This window comes from Pseudonaja textilis, chromosome 6 (assembly GCF_049901715.1).
Source record: "Pseudonaja textilis isolate UNSWEBS1 chromosome 6, rPseTex1.2, whole genome shotgun sequence".
In the NCBI taxonomy this organism is placed as follows: domain Eukaryota; kingdom Metazoa; phylum Chordata; class Lepidosauria; order Squamata; family Elapidae; genus Pseudonaja; species Pseudonaja textilis.
Genome location: NC_141995.1, coordinates 57,410,841 through 57,435,038, shown reverse-complemented (window position 1 = coordinate 57,435,038; position 24,198 = coordinate 57,410,841). Strand labels below are relative to the sequence as shown.

The 24,198-nt window shown below is 39.9% G+C and overlaps 1 protein-coding gene across 1 annotated transcript in view; it reads left to right on the top strand.

Moving 5' to 3' along the window:
* The window catches only part of DLC1 (DLC1 Rho GTPase activating protein), a 304,040-nt gene that overhangs the window by 79,962 nt on the left and 199,880 nt on the right, over window positions 1–24,198 (top strand). The window contains exons 3-4 of the mRNA XM_087936653.1: window positions 2,421–2,567; window positions 4,161–4,316. Coding sequence (XP_087792779.1) covers window positions 2,421–2,567; window positions 4,161–4,316 — 303 coding nt within the window. The remainder of the gene's footprint in view (window positions 1–2,420; window positions 2,568–4,160; window positions 4,317–24,198) is intronic.

The following is a 24,198-nucleotide window of genomic DNA, read 5'->3' as shown; positions in this document are numbered from 1 at the left end:
CTAAGTAGCTGTGAAATTGAACGTATGTCCTTGTTCACTGCGGTGTGTGGCTACCAGTGAGTTTGGCATCTCCTCATCTGACCGCTCACTTGTATTCTTGCACTTTGGTGGTTAGCATCTTCCCCGTCTATTCTACATAGTCACAGGGCCAATCTATGCAGGGGATCCGGTAGGTTACATTAGAAACATCTTCCACCTCCAAGCGATCTTTGCAATGCATGATTTGTCCCCGTATGGTAGCCTCCAGGTGGTGTGCGATGCCAACTTGCAGATTTTGTATCTCTCCCTTTGGGGCTGTGTAAATACTCCAGTATTATTACAGTGGTTCTGGAAAGTTCTGTCCTTTCGACATATAGGTTTGAGATAAATAAATATATAGATTTTCAGAGATTGACATTCAATCTTCTTCCCTTTTTTTATCTCTTGCTTATTATTCATGTCTCTCTCCCTACTTTTGCCTGTGGTTTTGTTGTTGTTGTTGTTGTTGTTCCCTTTTTGGCAAAGAACTGTTTTTGATGTTGGCCAATAAATAAACACCAAGCTATATTTTTGGCTGGCTGGCTGCTCTGATCCGGATTGACTGGGAGTATGATGGGGTGGAAATTAAACTGGAAATGTATTTTAGGAATTTTCTCATACTTGCATGTGCCAGCCATGAACACACACACACACACACTGGTGATAGTCCCTGGTGAGAGAATGTGTACATGTAGACACAGATGTGAGATATTATGCGGAAGAAAATACAGTCGCCTCCTATGATGGCAGCTAAAAAGCAGATGGCAGCATTTCCATAGGTTACGCTCTGACATGTTCCCTTACCTTATTCTCTTTGCTTATTTTACCCATTGAAGCAAAAGGGGTTTTTTTGAGACACTCATCCTTTCCAACTAGGCCTTGCAAGAAAGTTGATAAGTCAACCATCCCACTCCTTCATCTAGCAAAGAAAGACTCCTGGCCCATTGTTTTACCAAAAGAATACTCTACGGAAGCCCTTAAGTGGTCACAGAAGTAGTGAAGCTGGATTTGGCATTTCGCGAGCAAATGATACAATTAACTTTTCCTTTTCCCCAGCCATGTTATCCTGTTAATGCCCAGTTAGGTGTTTGTATATTGTTTGGGTAATGGACCGTCAGTTCATGGGCTTTCCAGTTCTGCATTCTGATGGTTGACCTTGGGCTTGGCTGGTGCTTCTCACACCTTGAGCCAGCATGGCTTGGTTTCCATTCCCCCACTACCTCCTCCCTACATTCCAATCCTCTTTTCCCTCCCCCCCTGTTGCTAATGTCAGACTTGTGATGGTTGGCTAGCAGAAGGGAATCCATGAGATGATATTTCAATGTCCCCATATTATCAGGCATACTTATGCGTGCAATACATGAGTTCCTAGTCAAAGTCCAGGCTGATTTCATAAACATGGTGTCATGGCATTGACTCCTCAGGAATGAACACAGAGGTGGGTATTCAGCAGGTTCTGATCAGTTCTGGAGAACCAGTAGCGGAAATTTTGAGTACTTCAGAGAAGCGGCAAATACCGCCTCTGACTGGCCCCGCTCCATCTATTCTCTGCCTCTTGAGTCCCAGCTGATCGGCTGGGTCTTCTTTGGTTGCCCTGCACAGGAGAATGGAGCTGGAAAGCAGCTTAGTGGCGTGGGGAGGGAAGGGGGATTTTGTAGTAACCTTCCCCCAGGAGTGGGGACGGAATGGAGATTTTACAGTACCCTCCCCCTGCCATGCCCACCAAGCCATGCCCACAGAACGGGTAGTAAAAAAAAAATGGAATCCCACCACTGAATGAACAACATAGGTTTTAGCCATATTGGATTCGTAATTTCCATCTGCTAAATTATAATTCAAGGCTCTTTCATCAGTTATGCCTTGGCCTTAGATCTGGATGCTTTGAGCGGGATGATTCTCATATAGAAGGAGGCCAGATGGACTGCAGTCTAAATAATGCTCCTTTCCTATTCCATGCCAGAATTCAAAATACCCCATTGCAAGTTTCCCAACGAACCTGCAGGACTCAGTTGTGAGTCTGTGGCTTGCCTGATCAAAAGTGGAGGTGTTCAGGTAGCAAGAACGAGGTTCGGAAATGATAAGGAAAGGAAGCCTTGGGCTATACTGTAGGGATCTCGGCTAAGCTCGCTTAGTTCCTATCTGCTTCCAGCCAGAGTTGCAAAATGGAGGGAAAATACTTCTCGGTGAACAGTCAAGGCTTGGAGTGAAGAATGCATTGATGAGAGAATGCAGCAAAGTGCTCCCTCCACCCCTTTCTTTCTCCTCCTCCTCCTTTTCTCCCCAAATGTGAGCTTGTTGCCTGTTATTCAACTCTGTTTTGTTAAATTAGAGAACAGAGCGTTTTTTATTCCTTCCCAGAAGTGGCCTTTTCAGATTCTGTAACTGCGTGTTCTAATCCCCAGGAAGTCAGAGACCAAGATCAGTCACGACTGGACTCCATGGTGCTACTCATTCTGAAACTGGATCAGCTGGATCAAGATATTGAAAATGCTCTCAGCGAAAGCTCCTTGCCTTCCGGCACTTTGACACAACCACAAAAACCCATCCTTGTAAGTCTGGTTGCTCAACCTTTTTTTTCCCCAGTTGTTTATATTTACTTGCCACGTTTTTCTTGTTGCTTCTTTTTCTTTTCTCACCCCCCTCACTGTCCTTTCAGCTCAAGTATCTGCAGTTTCCAAAACCTAAAAACCAACACAGATTTCTTGCTCTGATTCCTAGATCTAGCGCTGTCTTCCAGAGGCACAGAAGTACTGTTCTCATTGTGCCTCCTGGGAATTCTAGTCTAGAATATCTGAAGGCAACAAGACAGACCTGGTTTCTGTTTCTGCCTTTTTGGTCTTTCTCCATGCTTGACTCTTAGACCAAACCTGGTCTAAGCTTTGCAAACTTGCCAGAGCTTCTCTATTTTTAAAGGTGGAATTAAAGTCAAACCAATCACATGATCTGATGTAGTTGGTGCTGAATTGGAAATGCTTTGGAACTGTGAGATGCAGTTTTCCTCAGTTTATCTATTATACATTTGAAACAAGTTTCAGGGACCACTTAAAAATCCTACCTTTCTAAAAAGAATTTCAGTGTCTGGCCCCAAATAAGTCCACCCAGATTTATTGTGCCCAAAGGATTACAGAGAAAGGATAAGTAATTATTTCTATACTATTCAATAATACTTAGGAATTGGATTGAATCGGGTGCTATTTAAATTGATTGAATTAAATTTCATTAGATTGTGGAAAATATGATACTGTTATTACTGTTATTGTTATTGCTACGTACAGTACTTGTTTATTGGGTTCTTTAAAGCACTTACATCTTTCACTATAGAGTCCTCCCAAGAAAGGCTACAGAAATTAACTGTATATGTAAAGCAAGATAATTGAATGACAGGTGCATATTGCTAAGACTAAGCAGGAAGAAAATGAGCTAATCACTTGTAAATTTCAAGATTTTGGCATATTTTGAATGATTCCCTATAAGAATTTTTTTCTTAGCTTATGCAGCTGGAAACATGCATTTAATTATTATATCTTTTTTAAATGCATTGTTACCCATAATTTGAAATGTCAAATACTTCATATGCACCCTCTATAACCCAATAAACAGTTTGATATGCACGTCCTACAGTATTCAAAGGGTCTTCATTGTGTGCAATGACTGTATGTTGGCTTGTGATCCTTCCTGTAAATAGTACAGAGGGCTTAAAACCCTGGGAAAAAAAAAAGAATGTTATCATATGTTGGTTCACATTTTAAATGGAAAAAAGAAGCAAGAAGAGACTTCACCTGCATGAGGTTTCATCTGATGATGTCACTCCAACTGGCTAAAGATTTCCAGATGTTACAAGAGGTTTCAAACGCTTCCGAAGACAAAAGATGAAGATATAATATGATACGCACAGGAATTATCAGGAGAAAACAGGCCAGAATTTTGAAACTCCAAACTCCTGAACAAAATTACGTTTATTCTTTTCTTCTTGTAGGACAACAAAGCTTTGATCTTTAAAATACTGTTCAGGAACAGAAGAGCAGATATATAGACAGCACTGTTAGTACAGTAAGGCAGGGGGGAAGAAAATGAATATGCTTTAATGTACTCCGCAAAGTTAACAGCACAACAGCAAAAAGAATTTGGCTTCTCTTTTAAAGGATTCAGAATCACTTCCTGGAGGCTCAGTCGACATTATTCCTTTAAATAACCAGCAAATGAACATACCATCACCTCTTCTACCTCCTCTTCTCTATGGTGCAGATAAAGCATTTCCTATTCCAATGGCTGGTTCTGGAGCAAAACCAAAGACTAAGGTGAGCTAAAAGAAAAAGTGTAATGTGTATGTGTGTGCTGGGGGAGGGTGTATCTCAAACCATGGTTCCATCCTTATACATTCAGGTATAGTTTATTTTTGAAGAAACTAGGATATTCCATAATGTCAAAAATCTGTGGTGCAGGTTCTTTTTTTTTTTCCCTGGTTCAGTACCAGAACAAAAGGTTTTTTTTTTTAAAAAAAAGTCAAGGTATTTGGAAAGTTGGCAGTCAGTGCACCCAGAAAGTAATGGTTATACCTATTAGATTTTGGGGTATATATGAACAGGGGTGGGATTCTACCAGTTGGCACCTATTCGCTAGAACCGGTTGTTAACATTCTAAGCAGTCTGGAGAACTGGTTGTTAGAAGAAATTACTGGCCTAATCCTGTAAGGAAGGCAGGAAGGAAACATTCTGGTGTTGCTTACAGAAACTGCCTCTCTGTTAACCCTTATTACATTCTTGGCAGGACTAGACTTCCTGTCTCAGGAACTTCTCTGGAGTTTTTTTTTCCCTCCTTTGCTGGTACTTTGTTTGTGTGGAGTGACCATTCAAAGTTACAATGGCACTGAAAAAAGTGACTTATGACCATTTTTCACACTTACAACTGTTGCAGCATCCCCACAGTCATGAGAGGTCAGGCGAGGAGATGCGTGCCTCAATGTGAGTGATGTTGAGTTGGCCACGCCCAGCCAATAACATGACCACCAAGCCTTGCCCACCAACTAAGCCACGCCCACAGAACCGGTTGTTAAAAAATTTGAATCCCACCCCTGTATATGAACCACTATCACAGGCATTGTTGTGGCCTACTGGCGGCTGGCGGAGCTGGCAGCAGAGTCGGACAGTAGTAAGGAGGTTGGGGAAGAACCTGGAGGCTGAGGAAGGCTTGGATGTGGGCTCTGCATCAGAGGCAGAGATGGGGCCAGGGCAGGCTGGCAGTCATCAACTGCCTTCAGGCTCGGACAGCAGTGAGGTGGAGGAACTTCTGGAACCAGTTCCCAGCTTGGTCATGCACAGAGCTGCCAGAAGGAAGGCACAATTAAGAACTCAGGGTCAACATGGGAATAAGGCCACAGGTGGATGATGAATGGCCCCTCCCATCAGGTTGAAAAGAGAAGTAAAAGAGGACGGGGTCTTGCAGGAAACTACTTGCTCGTTCGGTCATTTGTTTGTTCCAGTCTCATGGAACCCAGTCCTTTCCTGCCAGCAGTGAGTGTGGAACTATTTACCAAGCAGCGTTCCAGGATTGATAAAGATCTAAGCTCATTAGTATACCTTTGCAAGACTGTTTGCCAAGCTGTTGGCTGACTGTGAATGAAATTCACATTAACGTAATAAAAGAGGTTTTTACCGGGACTCAGAACTGACTTAGTGCTTTGGGTGGAAGCCTAGGACAGAACAGGCATTATGTTCCACACAGCTATTATTATCTTGGGGATGTAGATTATTTATTAATTATAATAACTAGTAAATCAAAATGACTGCATGCAGTTCCTTATTTTAGCCATATATTTTCAGAAGATATCCTAGTTTTTTTTTTTAAACTATAATAGCACTTAGCACAAACAATAATATTTAAGACTTATATACCACTTCACAATGCTTTACATCCCCCTCTAACCTGTTTACAGAGTCAGCATATGGCCCCCAACAATCTGGGTTCTCATTTTACCCACCTAGGAAGGCCGAGTCAACCTTGAGCCAGTCAAAATCGAACTGCTGGCAGTGAGCTGAAATTAGCCTGCAATACTGTGTTCTAACTACTGCGCCACCACAGCTCAGTGGTGAGAAGACAATAGTTTGTCTTCTTCCCTTAACTTGTCAGAATAGGTATGTTACTAATACCTTTGAAATCCTATGACATGTTACTTTTTAATCTTAACAGGAATTCTGTGGTTCTTCAAATGCTTACTTATTTGGGTAATGAATTGAAATCTGACTTATTATCTTTTTATAGTAACTGTACTAAAATTATGATTACAACAATAAAGAACTAATACAAAATAAACAAATAAAAGAATAAAAAATAGAAGATGTAAAAAAAATGAAATGAAACAAAAAATAATAGTATAGTAAAAATAAATAAATATATAAAAACTGACTTACTGTTCATCATATCTATAAGAAATTTTAGTAATTTATTACTTTCTCTTAAAATGCAACAAATAGCTCTTCTTCCCATATCCCAACTCTTATCAATAATCAAATCCTTAAAATCTTATTATTTCAATCCTGATCAATAAAAGCCCATTAAAGATTACCAAAGATAACATGTTTTATGTTAGCTTTGATCAAATAAATCAACCCTTTTGCTTTTAGTAATCTTGATTTTACTCCTATAAAGTAATGTCCTAAAGCTTGGTTTCTTTTCATTGTTTAATGTCTTTAAACTTGTATTTTCAAATTTATTTTACTAAGAACTGAAGGAAATTAACCTAGTGCTATAAAGCTTATTGACGCAAAGTTTCCTAATAATAAAAAAGCAGTTAATAAGCTGTTAGCAACATTAATAAGTTATTTTCAAAGGAAATATGTGAAACCAATGTCCTTTTGAAGGTGTCAACTGTGATTTGAGCAAGATGGCTTCTTCCTCAACTTCCAGACCTCTAAACCTCCTGGCAACTGTTTCATCTGCTTTCCTCATGAGGGGCAACTCCCTGGAACACAATTCCTAGAGAGGAATTACAAAGTGCCAGTCTATTTGCCATTTCTTCATTCCAGTTGCTGGCTCCACTATTTTTTTTTTTTAAAATAAAGTTTTATTTGGGTTTTCACGCATACAAAATACAAATAAAACATGTTTTTTGAAAATAGCATGGTCCCAGGTTGAACTTCTTTATACAGACACAAAACTCAATTTCATGCTCCTTTTTGTGTTCTATTCCATATCTTATACTATTTTACATTTTCTATATAGTTTTTCCCCTCTTTTAATTTTCTCAATTTTATTTTGATTATCTCATCTCAAATCATTATATTTATACTTTTGTCTGTTCTGTTTCAATTTCATATTAACTTTTCTCATTAAACAAATTTTCTCCTGTAGTTACTAATTGGAGTATGACATCTTTATATCTTTTAATTACATCCATTCAACTCTTATTTAAACTTCAATATATACCTTCAATATAATACATAATACATAACTTCCAATCGAATTCTGCTTGGTACATTCTTATAATACACACTATATTCTTTTTTTTAAAAGATTATAAATATATGTAATTATAAACCCTCATTCCATTCCAATTCAGTTCTATCATTAATAATCATTAAAATATTAACATCTTTAAGACTTCTTTTCAATTAAATATCATACTTCCTTAAAGACACATATAATCTCCATAATTAATTTTTCCGTTATTTCTCTTCACATATGTTTTGTAAATCATTTAACATTCATTTATTTATTGACAAGCATTCCACTGAATTATGATAGCTATTTTATCAAACATTTTAATCATACATTGTTTCATATTTTCTAAAATTATTTCTGTTTCTAATATATCAATACTATCTTATGTACCTTTGCAGAATCCCCTTTTCCATTAAATTTTCACCCATTATCTCTAAATAGGCTCTGTTTCTCTATATTTTGTTTCTGTCCTTTATAACTTCTTTTCCTTTCTTTCTTCCCTCTATTCTTCTCCCTCCCCTTTTTACCCCCTTGTCTCTCTACTTCTAATTCTCTCTTCTGCATTTCCCTCTTCTGCTGCTTTCTGATTTTAAACTTATTTTTCACTCTATTTTGGGGGGAGTTGTTTTTCCCAATCTTAAACTTTCCATTCTCTTTCCCCACTTTCCTTTTTTTTCCCCCACCTAAAATTATTTGTACATTAAAGATGGCTTCTTCTTTGTCGCAATCTTCTTGTTCTGCAGGCATTTCTTGTTGTTTCTCATAGTTCCAAATCTCCATTTCTAAAAACTGAAACACAAAGCCAAAAGAACCTCTCCCTTCTTGTGCATCTTCTTTGTACTTTTTAAGTTCCATTTTCAGTTCTTTTAAAAGTGGAGCCATTTTAAACAGTTTTAAACAACCATCCAATTGATTTTAGTCATTCAAATACAATAACCAAAAATCCAGAAATCATCAAGTAATCGAAATAGTTCCAAGTTATTTCTTCTTATTTCTTTTTCCACTTTCTCTTCCTGGGGTTTTTGTTGCGATATTTCAGTTAAAATGTATCTTTTGGAAGTCTTGTTGAGATTTTGCTATAAGTTCTTTTTTAATTCCAGGCAGTCTCCTCCCTTCCAGATCCTGCCCTTTTATTCTTTTTCTCTCCTTTCCTGTTTTCAAAAGCTTTTGATTATCCAGAAGTCTTTATTATCCCTTTGACTTTTTATTTTCAGCATTAAATGCCTATTAATGTCAAAGTGGATTTTTTTTCCAATTTCTTGCTTAAGTCTCTTAGCTGTCAGTATAGGAAAAGGAGGAAAAAAACACAAATCTTTTCCCTTTTCCCTCTCCTTCGCAGCTTAAAAATCTTTTTAGGGAACAAGGTTATTGTTTTTTTTTTAATAGTTTCAATTCCACGGTACCTTATTTGTTGCTTTTGCTGTTTGACCCGGTCAACCAAAACTTTCTCTTCTTATCTTCCTCCTGCACATTCTTTTCCGGTCGAGTTCTTCTTTGTGGTGGCCATTTCTGACCACCGCTACAGCTGCCTTCGGGAAAGGGAGTAATGGCCAGCTGGGGAGGAGAGATGTGGCTCTCCTCAACCCTGCAGGCAGTCTCCCCCCTCTTCACCACCTCTACGGGATGGCTTAGCCCCGAAATCAGCCAGCTCGGGGTGCTCCAGTGGCAAGCATGGATCGAAGCCTCACAGAAACAAGGTTTCAGTCTGTCGCCGAAGAAGCTCAAACCGAAAGTCCCCCCATTGTTGGCTCCACTATTGAGGAGCCATTTTCCTTTCACCATTTCCCCCCTAGAAAACTAACTTTAATCTTACTCTCATGAGAAATGCTTTGAAATAAACTTTAATAAAACAAAATCGTGTCAAAACCATTTTTGTATGGGAAGGAGGGGAAGTATAGATTGAAAATTGTCTACAGCAGCCACAATTCATGCTACTTCAAAGGCTTTTGAAATATCATAAGAAGAATATAATTTGTCAAATTATATTGAATGACAATGTATGTAGCTATGATTATGAGAAAAAGAAGATTACTGGCTATATGGTTATTTACAAAAAAAAGTGTCAGTCCTTGAATAAATGCCAACAAAATTCTTGAAATTATAGCACATAATCCTTACTTGACTTCTGATGTTGCCCCCAGATTAGAAGTAGACTGCATCTCTTTAGATGGCAAGATTATGTCGGTTAAGATTTTATTTATTTATTTTGTTTGTTTGTTTGTCAAACATGTACAATATAACAAGTATAAGTATGAACATAAACAGGAACAAAGGAAATACAGATAAACTGGGATAGTAAGACAGGGATGGCAGGCATGCTGGTGCGCTTATGGACGCCCCCTTTAAGGACATCCTAAGAATGGGGTGAGATCCACGGTAGACAGTTTGAGGTTGAAGCTGTGAGGGGTTGAGGCTGTAACAACGGAGTTGGGTAGGGTGTACCAGGCATTGACCACTCTGTTGCTGAAGTTGTATTTCCTGCAATCAAGTTTGGAACAGTTTACCTTGAGTTTATATCAGTTGTTTGCCAGTGTATTATTGTGATTGAGGTTGAAGAAGACTTATTGTGATTGAGGCTTAAGAAGTTTTACTTACTTTGGGTGTTAAAAAAATATATTTGTAGAACACATGCAGAGGATTTATGCATCAGGGATGTCAAACACAAGGCCGCAGGCTGGATGCTTAGATCTGGCCCGTGGAGCTGCCCTGGAAACAGTGAAGGACTGGCTAATAGTGTCTCTGCCATTTTTGCTGGCAGAGGGCTGCAGGATGCCGTCACAGCCAAAAACCTGGGCCGCCACAGGCGCCCCTGACACGAGTGGTGCAAGCTGGCCTTGCCCACCCCAGCCACGCCCACCCCAGTCACGTGCCCCCAGCCCTCCCACATCAAACACAACCCTGATGTGGCTCTCGATGAAATTGAGTTTATACCTCTGACTTAGAAACCTCTTGGACACTCCCTAATGAAGTTAGATCTAGTTACTGCTTTGATACTGGAATAAATTACTTTTTTGATTAGTAAAGCTAATTTCTTTGAGAGAAACCTAACTAACATAGGCTCTTCTCAGTTTCTGCCTTAACCTGAAATTACAAGGGCTTCCAATATATATGGATCGCCTTGTAACAGGAAACTATTCTTACGTTCCTCCAAAAGTATCCAAAATACTCTTTGTATTTGACTGCAATAATGTGGAATAATGTATTCATTATCTATTAAATTACCCATTGTACTTGGACTTTAGAAAGAGGGATTGTCCATTATTTCAAAGCAGCATTGTGATAAATCTTCCATTGTAATCAATGATGAATGCTTAAGAGAGACTTTCTTGCATATTTGTACTGGATGTCCCAACCAAGAAAAAAATTAATTATTTCTTATTTGAATATTTTAGCTGTTAAATCTTGAATTATTATATATTCCATAGATGTTTGTTGCAGCAATTTCTTGTTCAATGTAATTCAAGTACAATTGACTAATAGATTGGGAAAATGAAGACGAAGGTGTAGGTAAAATTACAGTGTGTGGGTAGAGATCATTATCTTTCAATACCGGTAGTCCTTGACTTACAATGGTAACTGCCTCTGGCATTTATGATAGTTGTGACTGTCATAAAATGGGTCACTATATGGCAATCATGAAGCAAACATTGCAGTTATTAAGTCAAGGACCACCTATATGTTCAATCCATCGTTTGGGGAAATATTCCTCGGGAAAGCTAACGATGGAAATTTTAGGTATAGGAAAGTAAGTCTGATTTAGTTTTATCAGATGTTCTATGAACTCTCTGAACAGAAAATACCTATATAGCAATTCTGTGGGGGGTCTAAGACAATTTGGGATGGCCAACTTGCTGTGACCATCTCACCACCACCATCTCACCCTAGCCAACCAGTTGCAATCATCTCGGTGTGACCAACTCACCGCAGGACAACTCACCGTGGCCAATTTGCCATGGAACAACTCACAACAGAACATTCCACACAGGATAACTCAATGCAATAAATGTTATCTGCCACTATTTCTTTGACATTATTTTTATTGACAAAAATGGAAATAATGTCAAAGAAACAGTGGCAGGTAACATTTGTTGTGTTATTCTGTGTGGAATTACTACCAACCTGCCTTCAATTGGGGACCTGTATACTGCACGAGTCAAAAAGAGGGCTGTGAAAATATCTACAGACCCCTCACATCCCAGACATAAATTGTTTCAACTCCTACCCTCAAAACGACACTATAGAGCACTGCACACCACAACAACTAGACACAAGGACAGTTTTCTCCCGAATGCCATCACTCTGCTAAACAAATCATTCCCTCAAAACTGTCCAACTATTTACAAAGTCTGCACTACTATTACTGTTAATCTTCTCATCAATCCTTATCACCCATCCCCTCCCACTTGTGACTGTATGACTGTAACTTCGTCACTTGTATCCTTGCGATTTATATTGACTGTTTCCTAGTATGATTTTATTGCTTATTTTACCCTGTGACTATTATTAAGTTTGTACCTTATGATTCTTGACTCTTGACAAATGTATCTTTTCTTTTATATGCACTGAGAGCATTTGCACCAAGACAAATTCCTTATGTGTCCAATCACACTTGGCCAATAAAGAATTATATTATTATCTATTATTTTCTGTGGAAAGTTGTCCCGTAGCAAGCTGGCCACGGTAAGCTATACCACAAGTCAGCTGCATTGAGGTGGCCGTGGTGAAATGGCCATGGCAAGTTGGCCACAGTGAATTGTCCCATTTGGGGGTCAAGTATTGTCCCAAATTCATCTCTGATGTAGCCATCTTCCTTATATTAAGTAGTCACTGACTATAACAGACAATCCTTGTCTCTTCATCTATTCAGGAGTAAAATTGTAAGATTTACCATTTGCATGGCAAACAGAATCCTATCTGACTTTAAAAGTGAGAAACTTATTTTTATATCTTTGTGTTCTTCTTTCATAACTAGGACGGTAGTGATAAAGCAGTCAGATTTCTTTCTTCCCTTCCACCACAATCCAATTTGAACTTCCAACCTATCAAGGTCCATGTATCTGGCAAATCAAAGTAGTAATAAGCCATGCAGATTTCAGAAAGGGCTCGTTAATCCTAGCCTGGGATAAAATTATAATCTTAGAAAACTGTTTTCATATTTAGTTTATTATATACAAAGATCTATCAAAAATAGTTCCATTTGATACAAAATATAAATTGAACCATTAACACCATTAATACAAAGTAAAAGTCTAATAAACTCAAGATAGAAAAATACTATACCCTAAAGATTTTATTTCATGGTTTGTATCAGGCAACAACACAAAAATAATGAATGAATGAATGATTGAATGAATGAATGAATGAATGAATGAATGAATGAATGAATGAATGAAGCAGATCTACCAGGATGACATACAAGAATTGAGATACCAAGTGATAAACATGCATCTATATATCATTGGCAAGATATTATTACATTTTCAACTAATTCCACCTCTCTGGAGCCACATGGATAATGCCATTCAAAGAAATGCCAACATATGTTCAATAAAAGCGCTGAGGTCCTCACATACAATTCCATCCTCACTTTTATGGCAAAGTCTACATAAATAGTTGGCCAACTTACAACAATTCTGCCAATGGTTCACAACCTTTTCATAAGTCCTCTATCAGTCTGGACAGCAATATCTCACAGACACTATTTAACCATTTATATTGCCTCAGAAGAAAGAAGAAGCCACTTGCCTTCTTCAATAGTAAATAAGGTTGATGATTGTAGATCTTTATTAGCTATTTTCACTGCATATATTCAGCTTGACCATGGTTTCATGGATATTCAGAAGGATAAATCCAAGCAGTTTGATATTGCAATCTGAGGCAGTAAGTAATATTTACTAACAAGTTTGCTCTGCGCTATTCGTTGTCCAATAATTCACCAATTACTGTATATTCCTTATAATGGCTTTGGAAGATGAGAAATTTGGCCTTTTTCCTAAGAGAAAAATTCAAACCTGTATGGAAGCCATTTACAGTAAAAGAAAGAATCAACATATTATCCAGTAGAATTGGGAGATTTTTTTATTTTGTTTATTTGTTTATTTATTTGTCAAGCATGTATTAGATAACAGATATAAGTATAAACATAGTTACGAATACATGGATACATATAAGAAATATAAAAGAAAAAATAGGACAGGGACGGTAGGCACGTTGGTGCGCTTATGCACGCCCCCTACAGACCTCTTAGGAAAGGGATGAGGTCAACAGTAGACAGTCTAAGGTTAAAGTTATTTGGGGTTTGGGGGAAGAGACCACAGAGTCAGGTAGTGTATTCCAGACATTGAATTACCCAGCTATTTTTGGGGAATAGAAGTTAGCTTCATTTCAGGATGGAAATTAGAGAATCAACATAAAAACTGAACAAAACTGAAGCCAGAATTGCAATTCTGTTTTGATATTGAAGGGTATCTTGTTAATCAAATACCTCTGGAAAAATATACTTCACATCCAGTTCCTTTCCTATAAAGGCTTCTGATAAAAATAAAAATGCGACAACCCATTGAACAAGCCCCAAGGTTTTGCCAAAGTCTACTCCTATTTATAGCATCAAAAGCCAAGCCTACAATACTCAAAAGCTATAGAAAAGGCTTAAAAACAGAAAATTCCAGCCAGACTTATAATGAGTTAATTAAAGCAGAGTCTTTTTGAAAAGCTTCCTTCCCACAGATGTCACATCTGGAACTGGGTTGCATCTTCTCAGACCAGCTGTACATCCCTGTCTGACTTTCAGTCTCCGAAACAATCACTCACCCCACATTACCCCCATTAACATTCACAGATATGTCTGCTTTTAGGTAACAAAACACACCTTGGAAGGTTTCCAGATATCATGTTGTCCTCCTTCAGCTAGAAACCTGACAGTTAGTTATTCTACTACGGTGTGAAACATGGTGCAAGAATCACTGCCTCTCATTCTCCTCCTGGAAAAATAGCTGAGTGTACCGCAGGAATAGAATAATTATTCAGAATTACAGGATGACAGTTTATGGGACGAAAATTGTCTGTGACCCACATTCTTTTGCTGCCATTGCCTCCATCCTCCACCCCCACAAAAAACTGTGGTTACAGATGATCTGATTCTTGCTTCAGTCCACTGGAAGCATATTCCCCGCATAGTCAAGACTGCACATCCCAATTGTTTTCTGGCATTCCAAACTGAACCATGTAAACTGCAGATTGGGCTAATTTAGAAATGAATAGTGAAGAAGCAAAGACTAAGGTTTCCTTGTTTTAAGGAAGTGGCTGCATGCCCAAAATGCCCAAATTATAATCAAATGTGAGAGGCAGATACTCCGGGGTGGGATTCCACCGGTTCAGACCGGTTCACGTGAACCGGGTGTTAAAATTACACCTGGTTGGCCAAACTGGTATTTCAACTGACCAGCTGGTCTCGCCCCACCCCTCCCAGGAATCTCCATGCAACCCATTTTCGATGGAGGTAAGTGCAAGGTCTGTGCGAAGGCTCTTGGAGAGGGGAAAACAGGCCTATTTCTGGCTTCCAGAGGGCCTCCAGTGCCCAGGAAAGGCTGTTTTCGCCCTCCCAGAGACCCAGGGGAAGCCTCTGGGCCCTTAGAAGGGCAAAAAAACAGCCCTCTTGGAAAAACCAGAAGTAGCAAAACAGGCCTGTTTCCAACTTCCGGAGGGCCTGCAGAGCCTGGGGGAGGCTATTTTCATCCTCCCAGAGCTCTGGGGAAAGCCTCCAGACCCTTGGGGGGGCAAAAACAGCCTCCCCAGGGCTCTGGAGGCCTATCGGAATCCAGAAACAGGAAGTTCTGGTAGGCCATGCCCACCATGGCCATGCCCACCCAGCAACCAGGCAGCAAATAGGTTGTTGGGGGTTTTGAACCCCTGCAGATAGAAATTGGTTAAGTGAGTTTTGCCCCGTTTTACCGCTTTTTCTTGCCACATTTGTTAAGTGAACAGCCACAACTGTTACGTTAGTAACACAGTTGTGAAGTCAATCTGGCTTCCCCCTTGACTTTGCTTGCCAGAAGTTTGAAAAGGTTGCAAAAACACAACCCCAGGAACACTGCAACCATCATAAAAAAGAAGCAGTTGTCAAGCACCTGAATGTAAATCACACGGCCACGGGGATGCTGTAACAGTCGTAAGTGTGAGAAATCATTATAAGTCACTTTTTTCAGTGCCATTGTAACTTTGAATAGTCCTAAATGAATTGTTGTAAGTCAAGGCTACCTGTACAGACTACCTGCTGGTCTGAATTGCAGTGTGTTCAGGGGTGGGATTCTACCAGTTCGCACCTATTCACTAAAACCGGTTGTTAACCCAGTTCAGAGAACCAATTGTTAGAAGAAATTACTGGCCTAATCCTGTAAGGAAGGCAGGAAGGAAACATTCTGGTTTTGCTTACAGAAACTGCCTCTCCGTTGACCCTTATTACATTCTTGGCAGGACTAGACTTCCTGTCTCAGGAACGTCTCTGGAGTTTTCTTTCCCTCCTTTGCTGGTACTTTGCTTGTGTGGAGTGACCATTCCAAGTTACAATGGCACTGAAAAAAGGGACTTATGACCATTTTTCACACTTATGACTGTTGCAGCATCCCCACAGTCATGAGAGGCCAGGCGAGGAGATGCGTGCCTCAATGTGAGTGATATTGAGTTGGCCATGCCCAGCCAGTCACATGAACACCAAGCCACATCCACCCAGTCACATGAACACCAAGCCACGTCCACCCAGTCACATGAACACCAAGCCATGCCCACCACCTAAACCATGCCCACAGAACCAGTTGTTAAAAAATTTGAATCCCACCCCGAATCTGTTGGCAAGACACCCATGGTAATGCTCATTCCTGATTAAGGTTTTTAAGAAGGGACTGGACAGCCACATGTTTGAAATGGTATAGAGCAGGGGTGTCAAACTCAAGGCCCATGGGCCACTTCTAATCCATGGGGTGTTTAATTTTGGGTCACGGGACCGGCCTGGAAATAGCAAATGACTGGCCAGTAGTGCCCCATTTTGGCTGGCAGGGTATTGCAGGAGGTGTTCATCCAGTGGTGGGATTCAAAAATTTTTACTACCAGTTCTGTGGGCGTGGCTTGGGAGGTGTGGCAGGGGAAGGTTATTGCAAAATCCCATTCCCTCCCCATCCCACTAACCTGTTTTCCAGCTTCGTTCTCCTTTGCAGGGCAACCAAAGAAGACTCAGCTGATCAGCTGGGACTCAGGAGGCAGAGAAGAGATGGGGGCAGGGCCAGTCAGAGGTGGTATTTGCCGGTTCTCCAAACTACTCCAAATTTCCACTACTGGTTCTCCAGAACTGGTCAGAACCTGCTGAATACCACCTCAGTGTAAAGCATCCAGAAAGTATCTATAATATCAATCACTCCGAGATATAGTCTCTCCAATTGATTTATTTAGGAACAGATCTGGTACCTCTAAGGCATTTCCCAAAGTGAAAGTATTTTCGCACGTTACACAGAATCCACCTTCTCTCCTCCCACTTCTACGCTTCATAAATCACCAGAACCAATTGACCGCAACTGGACTTTCTTAGTACGACATACAGAATAACCTTGAACTTTTCAACTCCTCCACCACCACCACCTTCCATTTTGCGGCAGCTGAATCTCAAAGCGGACACTCTGTGTCCATCCCATCTCTGCGCCCTGCCCCCACCAACCCAGCTGGCCTGATCCAGCCCTCAAAGAAATCCAGTTTGACACCCCTGGTATGGAGCCTGCTGATTGAGCAGGGGTTGAACTAGAAAACATCCCAGCGTCCCTCTCAGCTCTATTCTGAATTTGAATTCGAATTTATCACTAGTGCAAGTTCTGATGGGCTCGTTCCTACTTCTTGTGCTTCTCATATATGCAGAGAAGGGAAACTTTGCTGGCTGTGCGGCCCCAGTTTGGATGAGTCTGCTTGTAGTTTTCTTTTAGGCATTGCTTCCTTCTTCCTTTCATACCCCATTCCCTTGTTTTACACATATGTGTAATACTTATGCAGGCTCTTTCTTTTTCTCTCTCTCCCTGTATTGTACTATTGTTGCTCTGATGCTAGAGTGATTAAAACAAGGGGAACAGGCTGTTCCTTCATCCCTCCATTCCATGAACTTCCATAAAAACTTTCTTGCAAGGAAGGGAAGTTGTCTAGAGTCACTTGTTCTGTGATGGAAGGCTACATAAATAGAATGAATGGATGAATTAATAACCGGTAGTTCAACGATATGGAAGTGAAGAACCGTTTGGTGAAACTTGTACTTTCATTTCAACACTAGCTCTATACCCGTGCTTCACTACAAAACTATGTGATCGGGCTTAGTTTTGGGGGAGGAAAATAAGAGGGGGGAGGAATTTAGGCCTCTGCCTACCAGCATCCCTCGGTATTCATCTGGCTAGCATCCTGTCAGTGTGTGATGGAGTTGAGGGCTGTTTGTAAACTGCACGCTGGAGCTGAGCTGGGGCAATGGCTCATGTGCTCAGAGAGAGGGCTCTGTGTGCCATCACAGGGCTAGCCATACCCTTCAAACCCAAGCTCCTGGCATATTAGGTAGTTGTATTAACCTCAAGGCCACAGACTCTCTTCACTTTGTTGGCTATACCAGGGGAAAGACTAAGTGTTGTGTTTTTTTTAAATCAGGGCAACCTGGTCTACTTTCCCCAGTATAGCCAACAAAAAGAGGAGAGCCTGTGTCTTAGAGGTTAATACATCTACCTAATATGCAAGGAGCCTGGGTTCGAATCCCAGAAGGGTATGGCTAGCTGTCGAGAGCTAAATAAGTTGAAATAGATCTATAGTAGTCTCTCTTTATTTCTTTCTCGGTAAAATGTAAATTAGTTACATTACACAAAAATAGTTTGCTGAAAAAGCAACTGCCTGTGAAGACTCCTCGATTGGGGATAATAATAATAACAACAACAACAACAATAACAATAATAACAATAACAATAACAATAACAATAACAATAACAATAATAAGCATGCATAAGCACACCAAACTGCCTACCATCCCTGTCCGATTGTTTCTTTTATTTTTCTTATATGTGCTCATTTCTTGTATTCATAACTATGTTTATCCTTATACCTATTATCTTGCAAGCGATTGACAAATCAAATAAATAAATAAATAAATAACCCATTTTAGACAAATAGTTGTCCAATCTCTTCTTAAAAACCCCCAGTTGGTAAACAAAGTAATGAGCTTCCAGACAGGTGTGGAAACATTGAGTAAGAAAAGTTAACGGACTTAATGGGCCGTTTTTATGTCAACTGCAAGAAAATAAAAAAAAAATGGCAGGTGCCGATCAGTAGACAACCTAAAAACTTGGCAGGATGAACTAGTTGGAGGGGAGGAAACCCTTCCAATGCTTAGAGACAACTGGAGTTTAGACTTCACTAAAAAGGAAAGAGGAACTTCAGGTGAAACAGACACCACGGTCTATTGGACATGGACAGTCAACTCTCTGATCAATTTGGACAGATGTATCTTTTTATAACTATTCCAAACTCAAAAGTAGAAATTACTAGAAATGTACGATTCTGTCATAGCAAAATCCAGCAAACATGGATTTTTCAGGAGTTTTAATTAGTTCCACTGTAAGTGCAGAAGGATATCTACAGCACTTGATGTTTGAATAAAATCCAGCACAGCCGTAATCTTTCTAGCATTGCATACATGAAAGGAAAGTACACCCCTCTTTGGCTTTCACTTTTAAAAATTTTTCATTACGGGTATCAATTGCAAGAGGAAGTGCTATGCCTCGTCCCCTTCACAATAAAAACACTGTGAAATGTTGGGCTGAGTAAAAGAAAAACTCAGCAAATTTGCAGATAACATCAAGCTGGCAGGAATAATCAACACCTCAGAAAATAGTCTCATGATCCAGAAGGATCTCGACAGACTTGAACACTGGGCACTATCTAACAAAATGAAATTCAATTGTGAGAAAAGTAAGTGTCAGGTTCCACCATAATGTGAGGGCGGGGGGAAAAAAACCCAAAACGCAGCCAAAGTCAGTGCACATGCGCGCAAGCGTCTACTTTTGTTTCAGGCATGTAGCTGCCCAACAGCTGTTCAGTGTTGATGTCAGCAGCAGTATACAGGTCTGGTGTGGGCTTGGCAGTCCGGTGGGTTTAGCGTCATGGTGGCCATGTCGTTCTGGGTTCTCCATGGAAAAGGCAATCCCAGTTTCTCTGTTCCCTGATGGAATGGCAGCCCCAGGCCAGACTAGGGCTGACAGTAAGGTTTTAAACCTAGGTAGGAAAAGAAAAATGATTGTACAGTTATAGAGTTGGTGGAACCTGGCTGAATAGCAGTAACGGCAAGAGGGATCTAGGAGTTTTAGTAGACCATCACTTCAATATGAGTCAGCTGTGTGCTGCAGCTGCCCAAAAGGCCAATGCGGTCCTAGGCTGCATTAACAGAGGGATAGAATGAAGGTCGTGTGAAGTGTTCATACCACTTTATAATGCCTTGGTAAAACCACACTTGGAATACCGCATCCAGTCTTGGTTGCCACAACATAAGAAGATGTTGAGACTCCAGAAAGAGTGCAGAGAAGAGCAACAAATATGATTAGGGGACTGGAGGCTAAAACATATGAAGAACAGTTTCAGGAATTGGGTATGTCTAGTTTGATGAAAAGAAGGAGCAGGGGTGACATGATGACAATGTTCCGATATTTGAGGCACTTTCACAAAAAAAGAGGCAGGTCAACTTATTGACCAAAGCACTAGAAGGCAAGGCAAGAAGCAATAGATGGAAACTAATCAGGGAGAGAAGCAACCTAGAACTAAGGAGAAATTTTCTGACAGTGAGGACCATTAACCAGTGGAACAACTTGCCTCTAGAAGTTCTGGGGTTTTTAAGAAGAGACTAGGTAGCCATTGGACCAGAATAATATAGGGTATCCTGCATGTGTGAGAAGTTGGATTAGGAGCTCTTCTGTTAAGTGACTGCTCTACAGTCACTCCGTGATTTTCACAACTGAAAATGGACTGGGCTTTCTCCACCTCCTGTTTAACCACTACATTACACATTTAATATTGACATGTCCCCTTTTGCCCATATCTGGTAAGCAAAGAAGCATCTTAACTGTAGCTGTGAAAGAGGTTCACCACAACATAGTTGTTTAGCTTGGTATGTGCTCTCAGGGTCATCCGTATGTTGTTGATTTAATCACTTTAGGCTTTTATTTGCCAGCCTCTGACACAGACGCTGATTTCCAAACGTTTAACTATGCATTTGGCAATTCTAAGCCACAGAGGAATGTGTGTCAGTCTGAAAAACACAAGAGTCAGCAGTCTTTTGCCCCAGTAAGCCTGAGAAACTTTTGGAAAGCAAAGTTAACAAGGACAAGGGGAAAGAAGAGAAATATGCCAGATGTCACTGTCTGATGAAGAAACGTGTCACACGGCGCTGGGCAACTACCGTAGCTGTTCTGTCACCAGTAAAGAGACTCGCAGACCGGAGTTGAATTCAACTCTTTAATAATAACAGTAACTTCAACTGCAGTCGAACCGCAGCAGCCCTTTTTATAGCGGCTGCTCCATGGCACGCAACCAATGACATTTAGTTAAACTTCCCGCCGCTATTGGCGGCCAATCAGATACTAACGTTACTAACCAATTGTATTGTTGCTTCTGTTAACCAATAGGAACATCGCCCTAGAAGTCTTTATTTAAATACACTACAGTAGCTCTTCCTTGGATTTAGCTAAATGTATAGTCTATGTGACTGTAACACTATAATGATCCTTTACGCAGTCTACTACAGTACATTAGAGATAGAATCAAGCGGGGTCAGTGCAGTGGTGTATTAACCATTAAGTAGACTAAGCACATGCTTAGGGCACTAGGCCAGTGGTGGGATTCAAAATATTTTACTACCAGTTCTGTGGGCATGGCTTGGTGGGCGTGGTGTGGCTTGGTGGGCATGGCTTGGGCATGGCAGAGGAAGGATACTGTAAAATCTCCATTCCCTCCCAACTCTGGGGGAAGGTTACTGCAAAATCCCCTTCCCTCCCCACCCCACTAACCTGCTTTCCAGCTCTGTTGTCCTGTGCAGGGCAACAAAAGAAGACCCAGCCAATCAGCTGGGACTCGGGGGGCAGAGAATAGATGGGGGCGGGGCCAGTCAGAGGTGGTATTCGCCAGTTCTCCGATCTACTCAAAATTTCCACTACTGGTTCTCCAGAATTGACTTGAGAATATGGCTTCGTTTGTACAGTATGTACAAAGGAATGAGGAGGCACCAAGATTTGTCAGTGCTTAGGGCAGCAGTAAGCCGTAATCCGCTACTGATTCAAAGCCACCACAAACTCCCTGCCTCTCAATTGGCAGTAGAAATTGACTGTGATGTTTATACAGATGGGGAAAAAAATAGAAGCATGATAGTGCTGGCAAATGGAAGGAAATGGTTGAATGACAACAGCATTCAACTTTGAATGACAACAACAAAAGCTTTCTGTACTCCATATTTGTAATTTGCATTGCATTCACTCTCCTTCTCTTAGTAGTGATTGTCATTTCATAGGTCAATATTCTGGAACATTTGTGCAATCTTCATAAGTCTTCAACTTTTCCCAGCATGGGGGCATTGAGGTCACACAAATATATATACAGGACATGATGCCTATTGATTTCAGAAGCTTGAGGTTCAGTGCCAATTTTTCAACTGACAGATTAGAAATGCCTATAAAAAAAGACACCGTTTTAATGTTCCAATCACAATTTTGGGTGTTCTTCTAATCTAAGTGATGATTGGTAGCAATGCAGAATACAGTATTTGCTACAGCCCTCAGGTGCTTATTTTTCACATCTTACTAAGATAGATTTTGCCCTAATTCAAGTAGTCCTCCCCACTGTCTCACTGCAGGTCAGCAGTAAAACATTTCCTTTCAGAAGAGGAGATAAAGAAGAGAGAGAGACAGAGACAGAGACAGACAGAGAGACAAGAGAGAGAGAGAGAGAGAGAGATGGTGAAGTGGAGATGATGTGAGAGAGAGAGAGAGGGAGAGGGAGGGAGAGAGAGACAGAGACAGAGAGAGAGCGCGCATTCCAAAATCCCTCTCTTACCATAACGTGTTTGATTTCTTTACTTGCAGAGCTTCAGCACCAGAGACAAATATGTTGGGCATCTAATCACACTTGGTCAAATAAAGTGTTCTATTCTTCTATTCTATTCTATAATCATATGCAATATTGACGTGGTTGCATATTTTTTGATCTGATAATTTTATTTGATCACTGTAGTACAGTTGCAATGAACTCACTTCCCCCTCCAAATATCTGAAAACATGGCATTATTACAGAGAATACTTTAATGCATCTTTACAGCAAATAGCACTGGCACCCTAATTTGTAATATCTTCTGAATCATATATGCATCAAGTTAAAAAAAGAGAGAGAGAGAGAGAGAGACAAGAAGGAACTTTTTTAAAGTGACTTGCCACAATTGAGATATATTACATTTTCAATAAAACTTTCAATATTGCTTTGGTCTGGTTAGTCTAAATTATAGAAGAATTAGGGGTGACATGATAGTAGTATTCCAATATTTGAGGGGTTGCCATAAAGAAGAGAGGATCAAATTATTCTCCAAACTACTGGAGGGCAGGACAAAAGATAAAGTATGGAAACTAATCAAGAAGAGAAATAATCTGGAATTAAGAAGAAACTTCTTCACAGTGAGGACAATTAACAACCTCCAGAAATTGTGGGTACTCTGTTACTGGAGGTTAAAAAGATACTGGACAGTCACTTGTCTGTGATGGTATAAGTTCATATTGAATATTTAGACTAGCTGTAACATATAACATTATTCCATGTTTTCAGTTGTTCACATAATGGTGCCATCTACTGCCTAAAGGTGTTAATTAGAGGAGCAAATTGGCTAGGATCTTCAAAGATTACTACTATCCAGAGTAAAGTTAATTATGTTGTTTATAAGATGTTCACATTTATTTGTGCATTTATTACACACAGTTGAACATAGTTCTTCCTAGCAAAACAAATCCATAGAATTAGTGGCTTTAAATCAGAAACAAGCACCATTTATCCCTGCTTTAAGTAATCTAAACAGTTATTTTGCTGTATGAAAGAGCAACTGAGTTAGGACTATGCTGAAAATGTCACAACAGTATGCAAATTGAATTATTCTTATTCTGAACAATTATCTCTTTGGTTTACATGGAAATTTTATTTGCCAAAACCTCTGAATATAAGGATGGCAAGTCTATGAAATTTGAATAGTTTTACTGGAAGTAAATATTTAGCAAATATTTCATTCTGCTTTCTATTCATATTTCTGTTTCACAAGAAATAAGTTGGAAGATTTCCCTCCTTTTCAAAATTCTATGGCTAATAAAATCCGTTGGAGAAAGCAATTTAGAAAGATTACTAAGGAACTCAGTAGCTACAGGTCTTGGAACAAAGCCACTGCTTGCAGAATTAACCCATGAATTAAAGTACTACCAAATGGGAACTGATAGCATCTAAAAGTGTATTTTTTTTCTGACACTGCTCATCATCATGAACACCTGGAAACCTGTGACTTACCTGAACATATTCCCTTTTTCCAACCTAAGGAAAGAATGTTCCACAGTTAGATATACTGTGTTACTTTCTGCCCTTCTCTATGGCAGATATCATAAAACACCTATACATGAAAGAGTTATGTACCTGCAATTCTAGAGAGCAGAAACAGTCAAGCATGTACTC